The sequence below is a fragment of the Alnus glutinosa genome, chromosome 11 (assembly GCF_958979055.1).
Source record: "Alnus glutinosa chromosome 11, dhAlnGlut1.1, whole genome shotgun sequence".
In the NCBI taxonomy this organism is placed as follows: Eukaryota; Viridiplantae; Streptophyta; class Magnoliopsida; order Fagales; family Betulaceae; genus Alnus; species Alnus glutinosa.
This window is the reverse complement of record NC_084896.1, coordinates 22,620,404-22,638,105: the sequence shown is the minus strand read 5'-3', so window position 1 is coordinate 22,638,105 and position 17,702 is coordinate 22,620,404. Positions and strand designations below refer to the sequence as shown.

General features: G+C 34.2%; 3 protein-coding genes across 3 annotated transcripts; 2 read left to right on the top strand and 1 right to left on the bottom strand.

Annotated features, from left to right (window-relative positions):
• The first annotated feature begins 7,055 nt into the window (after positions 1–7,055).
• Positions 7,056–9,367, top strand: LOC133882242 (probable xyloglucan endotransglucosylase/hydrolase protein 10). The gene is made up of 4 exons (XM_062321368.1): positions 7,056–7,285; positions 7,391–7,491; positions 7,599–7,792; positions 8,514–9,367. The coding sequence occupies exons 1-4, from the start codon at positions 7,093–7,095 to the stop codon at positions 8,914–8,916; spliced, it is 891 nt and encodes a 296-aa protein (XP_062177352.1). The 5' UTR covers positions 7,056–7,092; the 3' UTR covers positions 8,917–9,367.
• A 2,384-nt stretch (positions 9,368–11,751) lies between these two features.
• LOC133882226 (uncharacterized) lies at positions 11,752–14,074 on the top strand. The gene is made up of 5 exons (XM_062321348.1): positions 11,752–12,017; positions 12,148–12,246; positions 13,141–13,211; positions 13,328–13,390; positions 13,480–14,074. The coding sequence occupies exons 1-5, from the start codon at positions 11,954–11,956 to the stop codon at positions 13,777–13,779; spliced, it is 597 nt and encodes a 198-aa protein (XP_062177332.1). The 5' UTR covers positions 11,752–11,953; the 3' UTR covers positions 13,780–14,074.
• A 316-nt stretch (positions 14,075–14,390) lies between these two features.
• Positions 14,391–15,084, bottom strand: LOC133882388 (pathogenesis-related leaf protein 6-like). Its single transcript, XM_062321543.1, has one exon. It carries the CDS (start codon positions 15,082–15,084, stop codon positions 14,602–14,604), a length of 483 nt encoding a protein of 160 aa, XP_062177527.1. The 3' UTR covers positions 14,391–14,601.
• Positions 15,085–17,702: the final 2,618 nt, after the last annotated feature.

The window sequence follows — 17,702 nt, the reverse complement described above, 5'->3', positions numbered from 1 at the left end:
AGAAATCCAAAGAGGCCCTACTAATAGCCAATAGGAGATTTAAGGATGAATTGAATTTGCTATTTTCAGAACGTCCTATTTGAAAATAGCGATTTAACAAATTTTGGATTGGAAAATAAAATTTTAAAAAGCGTAATTAAATGTTTTATAAAATTATAGTTTTATTTTTAAAATTAAAATTTAGCCTTTAAAATTATAAATTAACCTTTAAAAATGTACTCCTTGCATGCGATTTGAATATATATATATATATAAACACATGTTTGCAAATCGTAAATTTTTAAAATATACTTTATACATTTTTTTTTAAATTGTACTTTTAATCTACGAAATTTCAATGCCAAACACACTCTAAAATTTTTTATATGTAATTAGAAATGATTCTTAATAACACAAATTATTAATTTTAGAGGAAACTTTGTTTAACCCTCGTGAATTTTCATCGTTTTTGTAATATTCTTCCTAAAGCTTAAAAACTCACAATTTTGTGTATTCAATTTTTTGCAATCTCACCATTCCGTTATGATTTTATTGTAAAATCTTAACGGAGGATGTAAAAATTACCAAAATATCCTTGTATGTTTTCCTTTTTTATTAAAAAAAAAAAATTTAATTATAATTTATGGGTAATTCTGTAATTTCGTAAAGTTGACCAGGGGGTATAATGGTAATTTTACTTTTGACTATCTAATTTAACTCCAAATCCTAACGGGATGGATGAAATTGCAAAATATTGAAATTTAATTACATAAAATTAAAATTTTTTGAACTTTTAAGAGAAAATTACAAAAGCAATCAAATTGGATCCTTGCCATTTTATATCCGGTTGAGCGACTGGCCATTTTTAAGTCAAAAGTTAAGAAATTTCAACTTTTTGCTTTTCTCACTTTAAATATAATTTGATTTTCTCGAAATAAATTAGTGCATGATAATCATCAACCCGATCCTGCCAAGGTTATTATACAACGTTCTTCAACTTTAGGTCTTCATCTTGAGGCTTGGAATGCTGCTTCTAGTCCCTCTCTTTGGACTCTTCTAGGAATTGATGGTATTTGTATTAAAAGAAATTTTGATGTGGCCGTAAGGGGCTTTTTTGCTGTTGCTACTGCAATCATTAGTGATTCTACGGGTAATATTATTATGGTTGCTACCCAACGATTGCATTCTACATATATTTTTGTTGGTGAAGCTTCCTAGCTCTTCTGGCATCTCAGTCGGCTTTATCTTCTAGATATGATTATTTTATTATTGAGGGTGATACTCTTTTAGTTATTTTAGCGATTAATTCTCCTGAGCTTTTCTCTTTGTGGAATTTTTCTAATGCAGTTTCTGATATTAATTTAAGTTTATACTCCTTTCAAAGTTGGAATGCTTTGAAAGTGTCTCGTTGTGCTAATTATCGGGTAAATGCTTTTAGTTAAATGAGCCGCTTCTCATCTTGTATTAGGAAGCTTTTCCATAAGATCACATATTCTCTCTTCCATTTGGATTTAACGTGGGAAAGATCCTCCCATTGAACCTATTTTCCTTACTCAATTAAAAAAAAATAATAATAAAAAAAGAAAAAGAGAAAAAAAAAAAAAAAAGAGTTCGTTTCCTAAGTTTTGTATGTTGAGATGCAAAAAAGCAATTATAGGGAAAGAAGTTACCCCCACGCTCGGTGATATTTGTTCAAATTTCAGTGTCATTGACTCATTATAGTCAATATATTCAGCAAAACATTTCTGTGGCTCTAAATGGCCTGTGAGCTCAAATTATGCGGTTTACTTTTCTAAATTGGGCCCAGAAAATGGGCTTTCACTTTGGGCAGTGTGTAGGTCCAGCATTTGTCTGTTAAGTGGACCAACTAAAAGAAAAGGGTATTTTTTTTTTTAATTAATTAATTTATTTTTTAATTATATATATATATATATTATATTTATTTTAAAGAAAATAGTACATATACCCCTCAAATTACCACTCCATTGTTAATGTGCTATTCAAACTATCAATTTTGTTAATATCTTCTCATAAACTACCAAAAGAAGTCATTGTCCTCCATAAAACTAACAAAAAGACAAAAAATACCCTAAAAAAGTTTTAATAAGACAAATATATCCTTAGAAATTTGAGAAAAAAAAACTAAAACTAAAAAACGATTTTTTTTTTTTAAAAGATTGAAAAGAAATAAAAAATTAAAAAGAAAAGAAAAATGAAAATCCAAGGGGGTGGCCCAAACTAAAATTATATAAAAAAAAAAATCTTTAAAAAAATTACAAAAAAAAAAAATGAAAAACCTTGGTTTTTCTTCTTTATTTTTTAATTTATTTTTAAAATAATTTTTGTTTTTTTTGTTTTGTTTTTATATAATTTTAAGAATTTTTATAATTTTATGAATGATATTTTTGTCATTTGGAAGAACATTGATATTTTTTGGTAGTTTAGGAGGACACAATGCCACAATTGGTAGTTTGGGGACAAATTGACAAGTGGATTGTAGTTTAAGGAGGCATGTGTATTTTTCCATTTTTTTTTTTTTTAAATGACGGAGGCTTTCTAAAGCAGGTTAATTATTTTATGTACCTATTTTTATCGGCCAAATTTTAAACCCGTGCAAAGCGCTCTACTTCCCAAAGAAACTTTAAGAAAAAGATTATCTTAAATCAAAGATTAAATTCACCTATTTTGTACTTTTTTACACTATGCACCAAAAATTCAGGCAATTCAAAATTCAATCATCTCCTTTGTGGGACAATCAAATAAACCGCTGTTGAGTAGGACTGAGCAGATCCCCGCAAAACCCGCCCCGCCCCAACCCTCCCCGCAGAGCCCAAAACCCGCACCCATGGGGCGGGTTTTGGGGCTGTTTTTGGCCCCCCCGCGCGGTGCGGGGCGGGTTGCGGGGGGGACCCTTGAATTTTCTCGGGTCCTCGCCCCGCCCCGCATATTTTAAAAAAAAAAAAAAAAAAAAAAAAAAAAAAAGAGGAAGAAAGCGGCACTCGACACTACAGAAACAAAAAGTCAAAAACAAACCCTAACTTCTAACCTCTCTTCTCTAACCCCCTGACCTTGCGCCGCAGCCCCCTACTGCCCCCTTGCACACGGACTCGATCAGCTTGGACAAGAGCTTGGCCTCGTCGCCGCCGGAGGGGTCGGCCTCGCCGCGGAGGTATCCGTAGGCAATCAGCTTCTGGATGCAATCGACGGCGGGATCGGCGATCTTTAGAACGCCGGAGTTGGCGGCGTTGATGAGCGGGCTGATTATGGACTCGGAATCGGCGAGGGAGTACTCGGTGGTGCCGCCGTCGTGGAGTGGACCTGGGCCTGAGGAATTGGGCTCGGCCTCGGCCTCGGGCTTGGAAGGGGAAGCGAGCTTCTCGACTCGAGGACGGACTTGCAGTCGTGGGCGAGCCTGGATTGCTTGCGCCAAGAAGCGTTCTTGATGATCTTCTCGAGCGCAGGGGAGACCACCTGGCTTAGCCGGGAATCGGCTTCCGAAGAAACCCGCGGGGATCCCCGCATACCCGCAGGGATCCCCGCCCCTCAACCCCACCCCATCCCCACCCGCCCCGTGCGGGTGCAGGGGGCAATATGCGGGGTGCGGGTTCCCTTTGGGGAACCCGCACCTCTGTGGGGCGGGGGCAAAAAAACCCCATCCCCGCCCCCCCCCCGCCCCATGCTCATCCCTACTGTTGAGAGCACCATTTACATTATATTTAAAGTAATAATAAAAAACTAGTGTTGTTTATTTAGGCAGTTTCTATTAATAACTTCATAGTTGTTAAGAGTACTTTTAGCAATATTATATATTTTAGCTATAAAAAAGCACTATTTTTTTTTTTTTTTTTTTATTTATTATTTCTGCTACTATGATTTTTCAACACAACTTTCAACGTTTACTCTATTCTTTTCTCTACTTTCTTTAAATATTATTTCTCATTTTTATGGTACGCAAATGTTTCAATAGCGAGGGTGTTCGTTCAACGGGCGTAAACAGTTGAACTTGAGGTTAAAAAATACAATATGTTTCAGGACGTGCGTTAATCCGGCGTGATTTTTTGCGAGGCAAATCAACGGGTTTTTCTCGACTATTTTGTTGATTTACCAATATATATGAGCAACATCAAACCCGTCTACAGCCCAAACCTCCATTTCTCTTACTATCCTTTGTACTCCATAGTTAGTTCTCATTCTTCAAAGACTACGAGTGTAATAGGAGCATCCGTCAACAAAAGGATGATCCACCGGCATGTCATGATTCACCTTGTCCCTTGTCCTTACATACGCCTACAACTAATGAACCACCAGCTCGGAATAGAAAGTGACACAAAGATAGTTGGAAACTAAGAAGAGAAGCTAAAATTCTTGTCTAGAAATGGGTAGCAAAATGTTGGATTTGAAGAATGGAAGACAATATGTTGGAGAGGTTATTTGGGCCTTTATTAGCTAAATTTAACAAAATGGGGGATTTTATGCAACCTGGTGGAGATGTTCTTAGTTGTTACTTTCGAAATCTCTTTCCATAGGGAGATCGATGAACCTTGTTGAGTATGAACGAATGAATTAAAAACAACTGAGTCCCACATTGGAAAAACAGTCACAAGTATGACTTATTAATATAGCATAACTGGGCCTAAATCCATATGTTTAAACTTTTTGGGTTGAGTAATGTCCTAACATGTTATGCTATAGTTTCACGAAAAGACTCTCCAATGTATTAATCTCCATAACAAGTATTATCAGAAGCAGGCACCACGTCATGGGTATAAGTTGGATTAAAATTTCTTAGTACTTTGTATGGGCATAACGTTAAGTAATTAAATACTGAGAGGTGAGCGTACCATCTTCTCACATGAAACGAGAAAAAAATCTGTCAATGATTAGGCCGTTGATGGGCTTGTGGCGGGGTATGAGGTAATCTAAATACACCAGCTAAGGTGGACTTTAGGAGTTCCAATCCTAGTGAAGCTTGTGGATATCCAATTTCTAGCAAATCTCATATGAAGTTCTACTTAACAATCAAGTGAGTGGGAAAACCAAAGTCCTCATGTGCAACGGTGGAGCCGGTAGGGGTCGAGATGGGGCAAATAATCCCACCGGCTCGCCTATAAAACCTGTAACCCAGTCTAAATTAGGTGGCGCCATGGCAAATAAAGTGCTAGCTATGTTAGTTCTTGAAATCAAGCCTAAAGAAGTAAAAATCAGGCACCTTGTCCCGTTTCAAATAATGACTTCACTATGGAAGATAAGATAGTTTTATATTTTGTATGTCAAACTATAGTCGATTCTAATTAACCATTTTAATATATATATATATATATATATATATATATATATATATATATATATATAAGTGATCTCTTCAGTCGTTTAGTTGCAGGCAATATTCTTCTAATGATTAGAATTGAAGTTGGATTAAAGCTACAGTTGATCTCTTCAGTCGTTTAGTTGCAGGCAATATTCTTCTAATGATTAGAATTGAAGTTGGATTAAAGCTACAGTCAGCTCCCTCTTTCACAAAGATTAACAAAACCAATCAGCTCAGCTCATATGGTAGCAATTATATATTATGATGCTTTACTTCAGATCAGCTTGCTATTGAAGACTAGACTCCAACATCATCATAACCATCATCATAATAATTAATGCTTAATTAATTCTAGGTACCAGCATTTGCTAATGCTTTTTGTTATTCATGAAAAAGAGTTCTATTGACATACATGTGGTTCCTCAAATATATATATAAATAGTTGAACTGTTTATTTATTTGATTGTTTATATTAATTTTTTTTTTTTTTTTTTTTTTTAATTCTATCTTCTAATCTTGTCCGTTTAACCAAATTCCTGGTTTCGCCGGAGAAAAGAGGAAACAAGCTATGGAATTAAGATGGTTTATGCTTGAGAGGCCTAAACGAATTTCCCCATTATAGTGGCACATTTGTTGTTCATTTGGAAATTAATCATTTTCCGTTGACAAGTATTTTTTGTTAGCACCAAACACTTAAAAAGTATGGAAAATAGTTTTTCAAAAAGCGTTTTACGCCGAAACAAACGCAGCCTATTTTTACTGTTTTTACTTGCTAACTCAATATTTACCACATGAGTATTTATCACATTTTACCCCATTTTAAAAGTGACTAATTCTTACATGGCAAGTTCTCAACTATTTAATTGAATACAATGGTTGAAATTTAAAGAGTTTAACATAAAGTACCGCGATTTCGCAAATCAAAAATACGATTTTAAATCAAATTGCAAAAAATGAACTGTTGGTGAGTGCATCTTTTAAAAAATTGTTATTTGACCACGTAAAAAAATCTATCGCATTTTAAAATCGCACGTTTTGAAAATTACTATTTTTAAATCGCACGTTTTAAAATCGCAAACTTAAACGGACTCGCAAAACATTATCGGAATTCTCTATATATATGATATTGATCTAACCAATTATATGAAGCCAAAATACCTTCTCCAGCACTAGAACTTGAGCTTCCAAATCGCAACAGACACCGAATATAGGGCATGGTTTGTTTCTACAGGTGCCTGTAAAAGGGAGGGAAGGAATCAACTCAATAGTCCACCAAACAGAACAAAAGGGAAGCTTCAATGGGTTACCCTGAAAAGAAAAGCACAATCGAAAAGAAAGCCAAATCCTAGTCACTTTCTTTGCTTTCCCAAACTTTCTGCTAACCTGACAGATAGAAAGGCTCTTATTCAGACAAAAGCCTAAGGGTATGTACAAAGCTTGGAATACAATTCACTTACAATATTTGTATACACATGGGCCGGGTTAAATCACCGTTTTTCTCAAAAGTGAAGTGAATGACGGAGAGAAAGTTCGAATTAGGGTCTTTTGTTGCATGATAAGATTAACCTAACTTTGATAAAAAAATTGCTTCCTTTCAATCACAATCTAATGAGAACACTAATAACATACATAAGATACTAAGTGCCAAACTTTCCTTTGCTTCCTTCTAAAGATATTCTTGCTTAAACCAAACCTTTCCTTGCTTGTATTATTCATCATTCACCGCAACCCCCCATGCAATAACTATATATATATAATCATCCCCCAACACCCAATAACACAAATCTGATAGAAAACCAGAAACCATGACCAATTATTACTACAAAAACAGATCCCTTATTGGGCTGCTTGTGTTCGGATTAATGGTTCAAATTTCTGTAGCTTCTGTTGTTTCAACAGGGGACTTCAATAAGGATTTCTTTGTCACGTGGTCTCCTAGCCATGTAAACACCTCTGCTGATGGTCGAACAAGAAGCTTGAAGCTCGACCAAGAATCAGGTATCTTAAGAAACTTTAATGTATAGCATGTTGAACTTGCGAATCCCTCGGTTTCTCTCCTAGCCTGTCTCATATATTTTCATGTTTTTTTTTGTTTTTTTTAAGGTTCTGGTTTTGCTTCGAACCAGATGTTTCTGTTTGGACAAATTGACATGCAAATCAAACTAGTACCAGGTCATTCAGCCGGCACAGTTGTGGCCTATTATGTAAGTGATCGACAATTTTCTTCTTCTCCGGCCGCTAATTAATTATGTTCTTCTCTAATTATTGCTTATGATCATATATATATTCTTTGGAATGCAATGCATTGCAGCTGTCATCTGATCAGCCTAACCGTGACGAGCTAGATTTTGAGTTCCTTGGCAATGTGATCGGCCAACCATATGTCCTTCAAACAAACATTTTTGCCGACGGCTTTGACGACCGTGAAGAAAGGATTAATCTATGGTTTGATCCCACCAAGGACTTCCACACTTACTCTGTCTTGTGGAACCTTCACCAAATTGTGTAAGCCATTTTTCAATGCATACTTCTTTTTCTCTTCTTTTCAAAGGAAATAAAATGGTTACTTATATAATGATTATCTCTTTCTATTATCTGAAGTTTTTGGGATAATTGTGATTGAACATGGTATTAGAGCTGAGGTCGTAAGTTCGAACATTGTCTCCGTCAATTCACGTGTAAGGGTTGTTATCTAATTAAACTTTTGAGATAAGAGATAATTTAATATGGTATCAGAGCAAAAATTATGAGTTCGAACCTTGTTTTAGTCATTCACGTCATTTCAATTAAATATTCACGTGTTGGGCCTCACTTATTGAAAGTGAGTTTGAGCCCACATGTGAAAGAGAGTTTAAAATATTGATTAAATGATTAAATTTATATCTTCCTATGAGCTTAAGCTTTTGGGATAAATAGTGATTTAACAAGATATCGGACCCAAAAGTCCTGCAGTCATTCACTCTATTTCAATTAAATATTTCACGTGTTGAGTCTCATCTATTAAAAGAGAGTTTGAGCCCACACGTGAGGGGAGTATTAAACTATTGATTAAATGATTAAATTTACCTCTTCCTATAAATTAAGTGGTGATTTAACAATGTCTCACTTATTATAAGAGAGTTTAAGCCCACACATGAACGAGAGAGTTAAAATATTATAAATTAAATGATTAAATTAATAATTTTCTATAAGCTTAAACTTTTGGGTGCACTTGTAATCGTTGCAGGTTTATGGTTGATCGGATTCCCATAAGAGTGTACAGAAACCATGCAGACAAGGGAGTGGCCTTTCCTAGGTGGCAGCCAATGAGCATCAAGATCAGCCTATGGAATGGTGACAGCTGGGCGACAGGTGGCGGCCGTGACAAAATCGATTGGTCAAAGGGCCCCTTCATAGCTTCATTCAGGAACCACAAGATCGATGCCTGTGTGTGGAAAGGAAACCCAAGGTTTTGCAGGGCAGATAGTTCTACCAATTGGTGGAACAAGGAGAGGTTCAGCACCCTAACATCTATACAGAGAAGGTGGTTCAAATGGGTGAGGAAGTATCACATGACTTATGACTATTGCCAAGACAACCAGAGATTCCAAAACAACCTTCCCAAGGAATGTTCTCTTCCTAAGTATTGACCAAAATGGAGGAAAAGGCAGCATATTTCTATTTGCAGCCTGTCACCGGCAACCGAATAGTATCATTTTCATTTTACGATCAAGATTTAATGTTGGTGTATCTAACGGTGAATATAAAGTCAATATTAACACGTTTTTAATTTTTAATTTTTTTAAATAAATGATATTATATACACCATTAGATATACTAACTATAAATCTTGACCAAGAAATAGATACTATTAATTTCATTTGTTTCGAGCTTACCGCATGTGGAGCGATTTTTTAATATTTTATTCTTTTTCTGAATTTCATTTACATTCAACTTCCTATTATCTTAATTAATAATCATATGCGAAGGTTTAAGTTTTAGTTTAAGCATCTCTACCCTTAGAAGTAAAGCAACCCTTTAGATGTGGCTCAAGGTATGTGATTTTAAAAGGTTTTTATTTTATTTTAATTTTTAATTTTATTTATTTATTTATTTTTACCGTAGGTTTTCTTAAAGGAAAATGTTATTTGCATATTAGCTGTCCAAATGTTTTATGCGAAGAAACTTAATTATAATGCAATATATTGGAAATTAACTCTAGTCTTGGGTGGATGAGGTGATTGTACAAGTACCCATAGATGATAGCTTTTAAAATTGCGTGTTTTTATAAAACCATTTTATTATTTGTGATTTTATGTATTTTTAAATCACATATTTTTTATTTTTTATTTTAAATGCAATCCCAAACGATTCATGTTCTACGATTTGATTTACAAACACACTTTTTGTTTACAAAATCGCAATATCAAACGTACCCTAAAAATGTGACTTATTCCTTTGTAATCCAACCCTAGCATCCAGAATGCCTCACCATCCCGGTTGAAAGAAAAGATAATATAAAGAAAATTAAAGCTGAATAATAAAATTGTGACAATAGATTTTATGTAGTTTGATTTATGACCTACATCTACAGGATAAAGCCTGGTGTGTTTGTTTTGAATATTATTTTGAATAATATTCTACTTTTTTCAAAAATAAATCATATTTTATTCAACTTTTTATTTTTTTTTCAAATTTTATCTCACAAAGTCAAACATCGTAATTCGCGCAGTGAATTCGCATAATATTCGGATTCAACACCCAAAAGGACTACATCATGCTCTTATTTCTCTTGATAGAAATTTTACAATAAAATTGCCTATTTATAGTTGAATAAAACCATAAATACAATAATTATATAATCAACATGTAATATATAAGAATTACGAAAATAATTTCTGAAAGTTGCATAATTAATATGTAACGTATGGGAATTATGAAAGTATATAATACATTAAGACCGGTGTTAGCCCTACCCTCTCCTTTATTCTTTCTTGTTTTTTTCTTGTTTTTTTTTTTTTTTTTTTTTTTTTTTTTTTTTTAATTGATTCTCCTTTATTCTCAACACCACTTTTAATGTCTCCACCAAAGAATAAAAAAGAATCAGTTTTTTTCAAAAATATTTTTTCTTATAAAAAACATTTTACATTGAAACAAAGCTGAAATATCTTCTTAGCCAGCTCAAGAAGTGGGAAGGTTTTGTATGATTGGGCCATAATTTTTTAATGGGCTATGGTGGTGCAAACATTCCTAAAATAATGTAAAAACACAAAAGCCCTAATGGATTGCATGGAACTTAACGGTCCAAACAAACAGAACTTAAAGGCCCATCACCCGAAACACACTGGTTCAGAGATCACCCTGAGCAGATCAGAAGGGGATCGGACGAGATTGAATTCTCTTTTTAATTATCTGTCCGAATTGTTAGTAATTTGAATAAATTTTAAATTGTGCGGACACTTATTTCGACAGATGAATTTTATACGAGACCTTTCACATTATTTATTTATATTGCAAATAATTCAAGTAGATAATTAGCGTGGAGCCTTATATGATGAGATTAAGATTAACAATTTTTTTATATGAATCATGAAATTGATATGAACTTAATACAAATTTAATGGATTAGAGTTAATGATTTTGACATGTTTAATTTAATGGGTTGAGTTAGGGTGCGTTTGGGATTGCGATTTCGTAGAGAAAAAATGCGATTTTAAACCAAATCGCAGAAAATGAACCGTTTGGAAACTGCGTTTTTAAAAAATTGAGATTTTAAAACGTAAAAAAGTACTTATTCAAATCGCAGGCAATAGAGTGTTTTTTTTGAAAACGCAGTATTTTAAAAGGAAACTGCGATTTTAAAGGCCAAACTACGATTTTGCCAAATGCTTAACTGTGTTTTTTAAAATCACTTTTTTAAATTGCATGTTTTGAAATCGCAAACTCAAACGGACCCTTAGAATTGATTTAAATAGTCTCATATCTATAACTCGACACAACTCAAATTTGACATGCGATATTTAAGGCAAACAATTTTTTTTGATTATCTGTGAAATTTGTAGTCAAATTTCGTCCAAATACTTGGTGGATTCTGTTAGTGTTAACGTTAACATTAATAAAATGATGATATGTGTCATTCTTACTAAAAAAATATAAATATATTAAAAATATATATTTATAAAACTAAATCATTAACTACAATCAAATTTTGTTAAAACAATTAACGGATTCCGTTAACATATTACGTTAGAATAAATAAAATGACGATACGTGTCATTGTTAACATAATATATGTAAATATATAATTAAAAATTTAATTTTTTTTTTAATAATTTCTGTTAAGAGAATAATGGTATTAGGAGAATATTTCGACAAAAAGTAACATTTTTAACGCAATTTAATTATTTAATGGGTGAAATTAGTATACTTAAAAATTCAAAACTATTTTAAATTGATTATTAGTTCAGGAACTTTTTTATATTTTTCCCATTTATTTTAAAATCAGACCCCTTAGCGCCGCTCCTAACATATCGGCCTCCTCTACGCCGCCGCCTCTCTCTTTCTACACCATACCTCCACCGCTCCTTCTCCCTCTTCCTTTCCAGCTCCCCGATCGGCTCGGCTTCCTCTTGTGGCTCCTCCTCCTCCGGTTGTCCACCGAATCTTCTCGGCTTTAACTTGTTTTCGATGGGGCATACAAGCAAAGACCTTTTGCAGTTGGAGATCAAGAATTCCTCCACCTCCCCATTAGGTCTCTCTCTCTCTCTCTCTCTCTCTCTCTCTCTCTCTCTCTCTCTCTCTCTCTCTCTCTCTGTGTTTATTGTTTTGTACGTGGTTTCAGATTCCTCATCTAACTCTGTGTGTGTTTGTATTTTGTGCAGAGTCTACGCTTCTTGTTTGCAAAAAAGACTCGGTCTCTCAACCCCAGAAACCCCTCCCTCATGGAAAGCCCATCACAGCCCCTCTTCCCAAAAGCGGAGGTACCCATCTGAATTTTTCTCATTCTATGACTTTATCAGCTATGATTATGTTGAAGCCGAAGAGTAATCTTATTGATTTCTCCCTAATGTGAGAGATTCGGTCTCTCTAGCCCATATTGGAAGGCACTGCTTCAAGACAGTTTAGATTATGTTTGAAGTTTGAACTTGTTTAGAACTATACTTACTACCTAGAAGATGATTCTAGTTTAAAATTAAGGTGACCTTGCAGCTCAAATCTGCCATCAAATCTTTTCTCCTTTTGTTGTATGATAGGCTGTTTTCTGTTCAAATTGTCTGTATGTCAGGTAGTTGGAACATTGTTACTTGGCGCATAATCTAAACACTTGTATAGTTAATTACTTTGATTTCTAATGCAAATGTGGGTATGGGGAGGTCATTATAAGATCATGTATACTTGTTGAAGCATGGTCCTCATCTCTGCAATATAAGGTGGTAATTTAAATGGAAAGCTTTCATGGAATATATATGTCGTGATGTCAAAATTTAAAGTTCATGAAAACTGTTTATAAAGGTGGATTTGTCTTGGCCATTGAGAGGAGCTAAGATTTCTAGCTGCGATGTTTTCTTTTTCCCAAAGAGAGGGTAACATGTGGTCTTTCTTGTTGTAAGTGGAATATACATAGGTAATGGGGGAGGTGTTTTGGAGAGTTCAAACAGGCATATTTCAAATAACCAAAATGATTAATGAGCTGTGTGGTGCCAAAACTTTCACTTTCTACAATGGATACCTGTATTTTGATATATATATCCAGAAGATTTGAAGTTCCCAACACCTTTCAGTGGATAATTTTTTTTATTAAAAGGAAATTGGAAGGAAATAAAACACTGATGCTTCCTAACAATCAGTGCTTAATTTCTTCGCCTTTGCTGCAGTTTTGGGAAAAGTTAAAGACTTCTTAGGAGTGATATCAGAAGATAATGAAAGGCTTCAGCTTGGTGCAAAGGTTGTGCTTGTTGGATCTTTTACCCTAGCTGTACTGTTTTATTGGATTCCAGTATGTCTTTCTTTTTTTGGGCTTTACTTCTAACTTGTTTTTTTTTCCGTTTTACCAAAATGCAGGGCAATTTTGAGAACTGTGATATTGAAGTGCTCACTGGAAATGAATCTGAAATCATTGAAATGGTAATTGGGTTCCCCCACAGAAAAAAAGGAAACCCACTCTTGCAATCATTGAATTCACAACTGATTTTGTAAGCGCATCTTAATAACAGGATTTGATGCTTGGTGTTGCTGATCTTCATACCCCTGAGGCTGTTGCTGCTGCTGAATCTGCAATTGCTGGGTATCAGTCCATAATTCCATTGGCTGCGAGCAGTAGTGAAACAGATTCGGAAGATAGCAGTGATAATGACAGTGATGATGACGACATAGATGATGACAACGGTGATAATGATGCCGAGAAAAGATGCACTCATTTGAAACTCAAAAGGTCAAAGTTTGGTCGAGATAATTCTTCGAGCGAAGATGTCACTCGGTCAGAAAAGCGACCTAAGATTGTTGAGCTTTCATGAAAACTTTCAAGTGAAAGAAGTCGGGATCCAGAACTGATGTTGTGAGATTTCTTCTAGTTGGAGTACTACGAACAGCGAGGGTGGTGGTTGGAAGCCGTAAGTTCTTGTTTTAACATGTATGGTGAAGGACATTATATAAGGTCAAAGAAGACAAAGATCCCATGTACTACAAGCAGGTAGTTTTTCACATATGTTCTAATTTATATGCCCTTGTTAATTTTGCTTAGAGCCGGATTGAAATTGCGTTGAAAGATAGAACTTTAATAATAAGGTAAATATAGATGCTTATTTTTCATTAGTACGAGGTGACTTTTATGAAAAAGAAAAGAAAGAGGAATCTATATACATAAGTAAAAAGGTTCACTTATCACATAATTATTGTATTAAAAGGTATATATATAAACGAACAATATTATAAAAGATCCAAATATGCCATAGTATGCTTAAGAAACCTTGGATTGATGAATAAAAATAAGTACAAAGATATGACGTGTTATGAAATATATGGTTTCAGGGGATTATTGGACAAAAATATAAATTCTTAGTTTATTGAGATCATACATATTCTTTATTTATCTTTATTTTCTATTAGAAGTCACGATTTAGAGGTGATTTTAAAGGGATTCAGATTATTCAGCAATTTGTTGTCTAGATTGTTGCAGTAAATGTGAGAGAGTTTTTATAAGGTCTACTTGCCCAAGCATAAGGGCAGGTTGTTCGAGACCTACTCGGGTAGGTGGCCCCATAACATCTCTCTCACATTTGTTACTAGCAATCTTGGCAGCAAAATTGTTGAGAATCTCTATTCGATTTAAAGCTGCACTAATAAGGACGTTGGCCAACATAATTGCCCGGGGGATCATAGTTGCAGGTGACAAACCACCAACCATTAGTGCATTGAACCCTTGCGCACCCAAGACGAACGGAGTTGCGCCACACGACTTGAGTATAATGCAAGCATTGTCCCCCAACACAAGAATTAGAGCTGTAGTTATAACAAGGCCTTTCCGCCACCCATAAGTTCACGGCAGCTGTCCCTGTAAACGAACCGCTGCCTTTGGCAAGGTTCTCCCCATAAGCTCCGTCTGAATGCACAAGATTGCAGTCCCCAATCCTTGAGTTTGAGTAGTTTTGAGCATAGGCTGCAACCGTGCTGTCCCATGTGATGTTTGGGACGCCAACTTGTGCTCGAGCCACATTGTGAGCATTGAGGTAGTCTTGTGGTGAGTTTTGGGCAAGAGAGGGGTGAACCATGGCTAAGCCCACAAGGCAAATAAGAACAAGTGAAAGTTTAGACAAATCCATAATCTGAGGTGATTGATGAGAACCGTATGATCATGGTGGCTACTTATAGAGAAAAGTGTGATATAATTTTATTTATTTATTTTATTTTATTTATTACCAAGTACTTAGAATGTTAAAAGTTGCTAATGTCGCCATTTTAAGCAACTTAGAGTTGCATAAACTTCCCCCTTGGACATGAACATTTGGCGGTAAGCTTCATGCAAAGTAGAAGGTGGTGCACACTTCAAAATAAATCACATGCTCTTCCTTTTTCCATATGAAGAAACCTCATACTTTATCATTTTCCTTTAGAATTAAAAACAAAGTTGAATAAAAACTAATTAAAAATATTAAAAAATATAACTAACGAATCATTGTTGTTTTTCATAATATTCTACTTATAACTAAAGAATATAATAGAATTTGATTGGAACTCAATGAAACCATTGTTCTCCATCTATAAACTTTAAAAAGTGTCAATGTAATGTATCATCTTTCAATTTCTTTTAATTGTTTTTCAATTTCACTCTTCCGTTAAATCTGGTCAAAATTTTCAAAATAGCATTTTTTTTTTTTAAATATAAATATTTTTTCAAAGATTCATGAATATATATTTTTTGAAAATTTCGTTAAATCCTGATCAACACCTAAATGCTTGCAATTCTTTCCTTCTTTTTTTTTTTTTTTCCTAGAAAAATGGAGGAGTATTTTAGAAATTTTAACACCCTTTTGTTAGGATTTAACGAAAAATTCTAACGAAATGATGAAATAGAAAAAAATTAAAAGATAGATACACTAAATTAACATATTTTAAAGTTAATGATAATCATTTTTTACTATGATTACAAAAGTGATAAAAGATTAATGATGGTAAGTGAAAATTTTCGTAATTTATATTATCCCATTATTATATTTTTTCCATTGTGGAAATTTTACTTGAATAATGTTTTTGTTACTTGAGCACGAAGTTGGACTTTCAGTACCCTAGCTAATTATATAGTGTTACATTAATATTAATAGTCAAACAGTATTCCCTGCTCATTTGCTGCAAGAAAATGAAGTTGTACATTTCCACATCTTGTGTAATGATTTCTCATCCTTTTTTTTTTTTTTTTTTTTTTTTTTTTTTTTTTCCTGTAATTTATATTATCATATTTTTTCCAATGTGGAAATTTTACTTGAATAATTTTACTTCAATATTAATAGTCAAACAGAATTCCATGCTCATTTTCTGCAAGAAAAAGAAGTTGTACATTTCCACATCTTGTGTAATCATTTCTCATCCTTTTTTTTTTTTTCTCCTGGGACTCATGCACACATTCTAAATTCTTAATTGGTCGATCGTTTTCAAGATTATTGTTCGTGGTCCCTTATTAGCACTAGGTACATTTCATGAAGAGTTGCATTATTGCATTGTTTCCCTTCTAGTCTCCATGAAAGTTATCAAGCACCTTTCATGGAGATGAGTCAGATGACTACACTTGTTATGGTGTGATCATCCCTTAAGGCATGCACATTATCATCTCCCACTTGATCACATGATAAATTTAGTTGACCATGATTACCTTGGTACCAATTTGTGATCCCCCACATATTGGCGTCAGATTGTGATTAGCTTATATGTGTGCATACTTTTTCACTACTTTATCTCACCTTATCCTTTACTACCATATGCTCTGCTACTGACAGCATATTAGAGAGGCGAATTTGTTTCGCAATATTACAAGCGAATGAAATCGATTCTTTGTGTTTAGGAACATAGTCCACAGTGACTCCACACCCATATATACTTCAGCTGTGCATAAGTCCATATGTTGACCTGCACTGAATATTTGATCATGCAACACCCGAGAAATAAAAATAAAGATATGTTACTGGAAAAATAAATAAAATAAAGAACACGCCATAAAATGTATGAAGAACTATGCACGACTCGATCCGTTAAGTATCTGGTTGATTGGAGTTAAGAATTTGACTTATAAATTTCAAAAATATTTGGAGTAAAGAGCCTAGTACGGATGACACTATGTTGCTCGCGAAAATAGATCACATAAACTAATGATAGAATATTATCAAATTGCATGGAATAACACATTAAAATGTTTAAGTATGCAGTATGGGAATATGTTAAAAAGATGGGTCAAAAGGAGGTTGAAGAGACTTAGAAAAATTGAGATCATTTGGTCGATTTCCGATTGAAGTTTAGTTTGTTCGATTAGATATCTGCAACATGTGGTAGCTAGGTGAAAAGTGTGGAAAACATGATGGTAAGGCAAACCGCGTTAGAACAGAGAATGTGCCGTTCGAAGGAGATAACTTTTCACATGGCATCGCAAGATCACATGATGTCAGAATTATGAGAATTAAACGTCAACCATTTTACGCCTTGTAAATGCTATTTTTTTTTGGCGCGCAACTGAAAATTATTTGAAGTTGATAATTATTTTGTGTACATAGAGCTAGCTAAACACTTAAAAATAGAGATTTTTTTTTTTAAAAAAAAAAAAATATTTTACGCTAAAATAAACTTGGCCAAGGGTGTGTCTGGATTGGCCTGGGCGCAGCTTGATTCACTCTTATGTCTAAGTAAATCTAACTATATATTATGCTGATTAACCTGAATTCATTTTTATGTCGGC

Excerpts from the sequence above, each read along its gene's own strand:
- LOC133882226 (XM_062321348.1), top strand. The coding sequence starts at position 11,954 with ATGGGGCATACAAGCAAAGACCTTTTGCAGTTGGAGATCAAGAATTCC. Across the intron at positions 12,247-13,140 it reads CCCTCTTCCCAAAAGCGGAG|TTTTGGGAAAAGTTAAAGAC; the intron begins GTACCCATCTGA and ends CCTTTGCTGCAG. Across the intron at positions 13,391-13,479 it reads AATCTGAAATCATTGAAATG|GATTTGATGCTTGGTGTTGC; the intron begins GTAATTGGGTTC and ends TCTTAATAACAG.
- LOC133882388 (XM_062321543.1), bottom strand. The coding sequence starts at position 15,084 with ATGGATTTGTCTAAACTTTCACTTGTTCTTATTTGCCTTGTGGGCTTA.
- LOC133882242 (XM_062321368.1), top strand. The coding sequence starts at position 7,093 with ATGACCAATTATTACTACAAAAACAGATCCCTTATTGGGCTGCTTGTG. Across the intron at positions 7,286-7,390 it reads GAAGCTCGACCAAGAATCAG|GTTCTGGTTTTGCTTCGAAC; the intron begins GTATCTTAAGAA and ends GTTTTTTTTAAG. Across the intron at positions 7,793-8,513 it reads TGGAACCTTCACCAAATTGT|GTTTATGGTTGATCGGATTC; the intron begins GTAAGCCATTTT and ends TAATCGTTGCAG.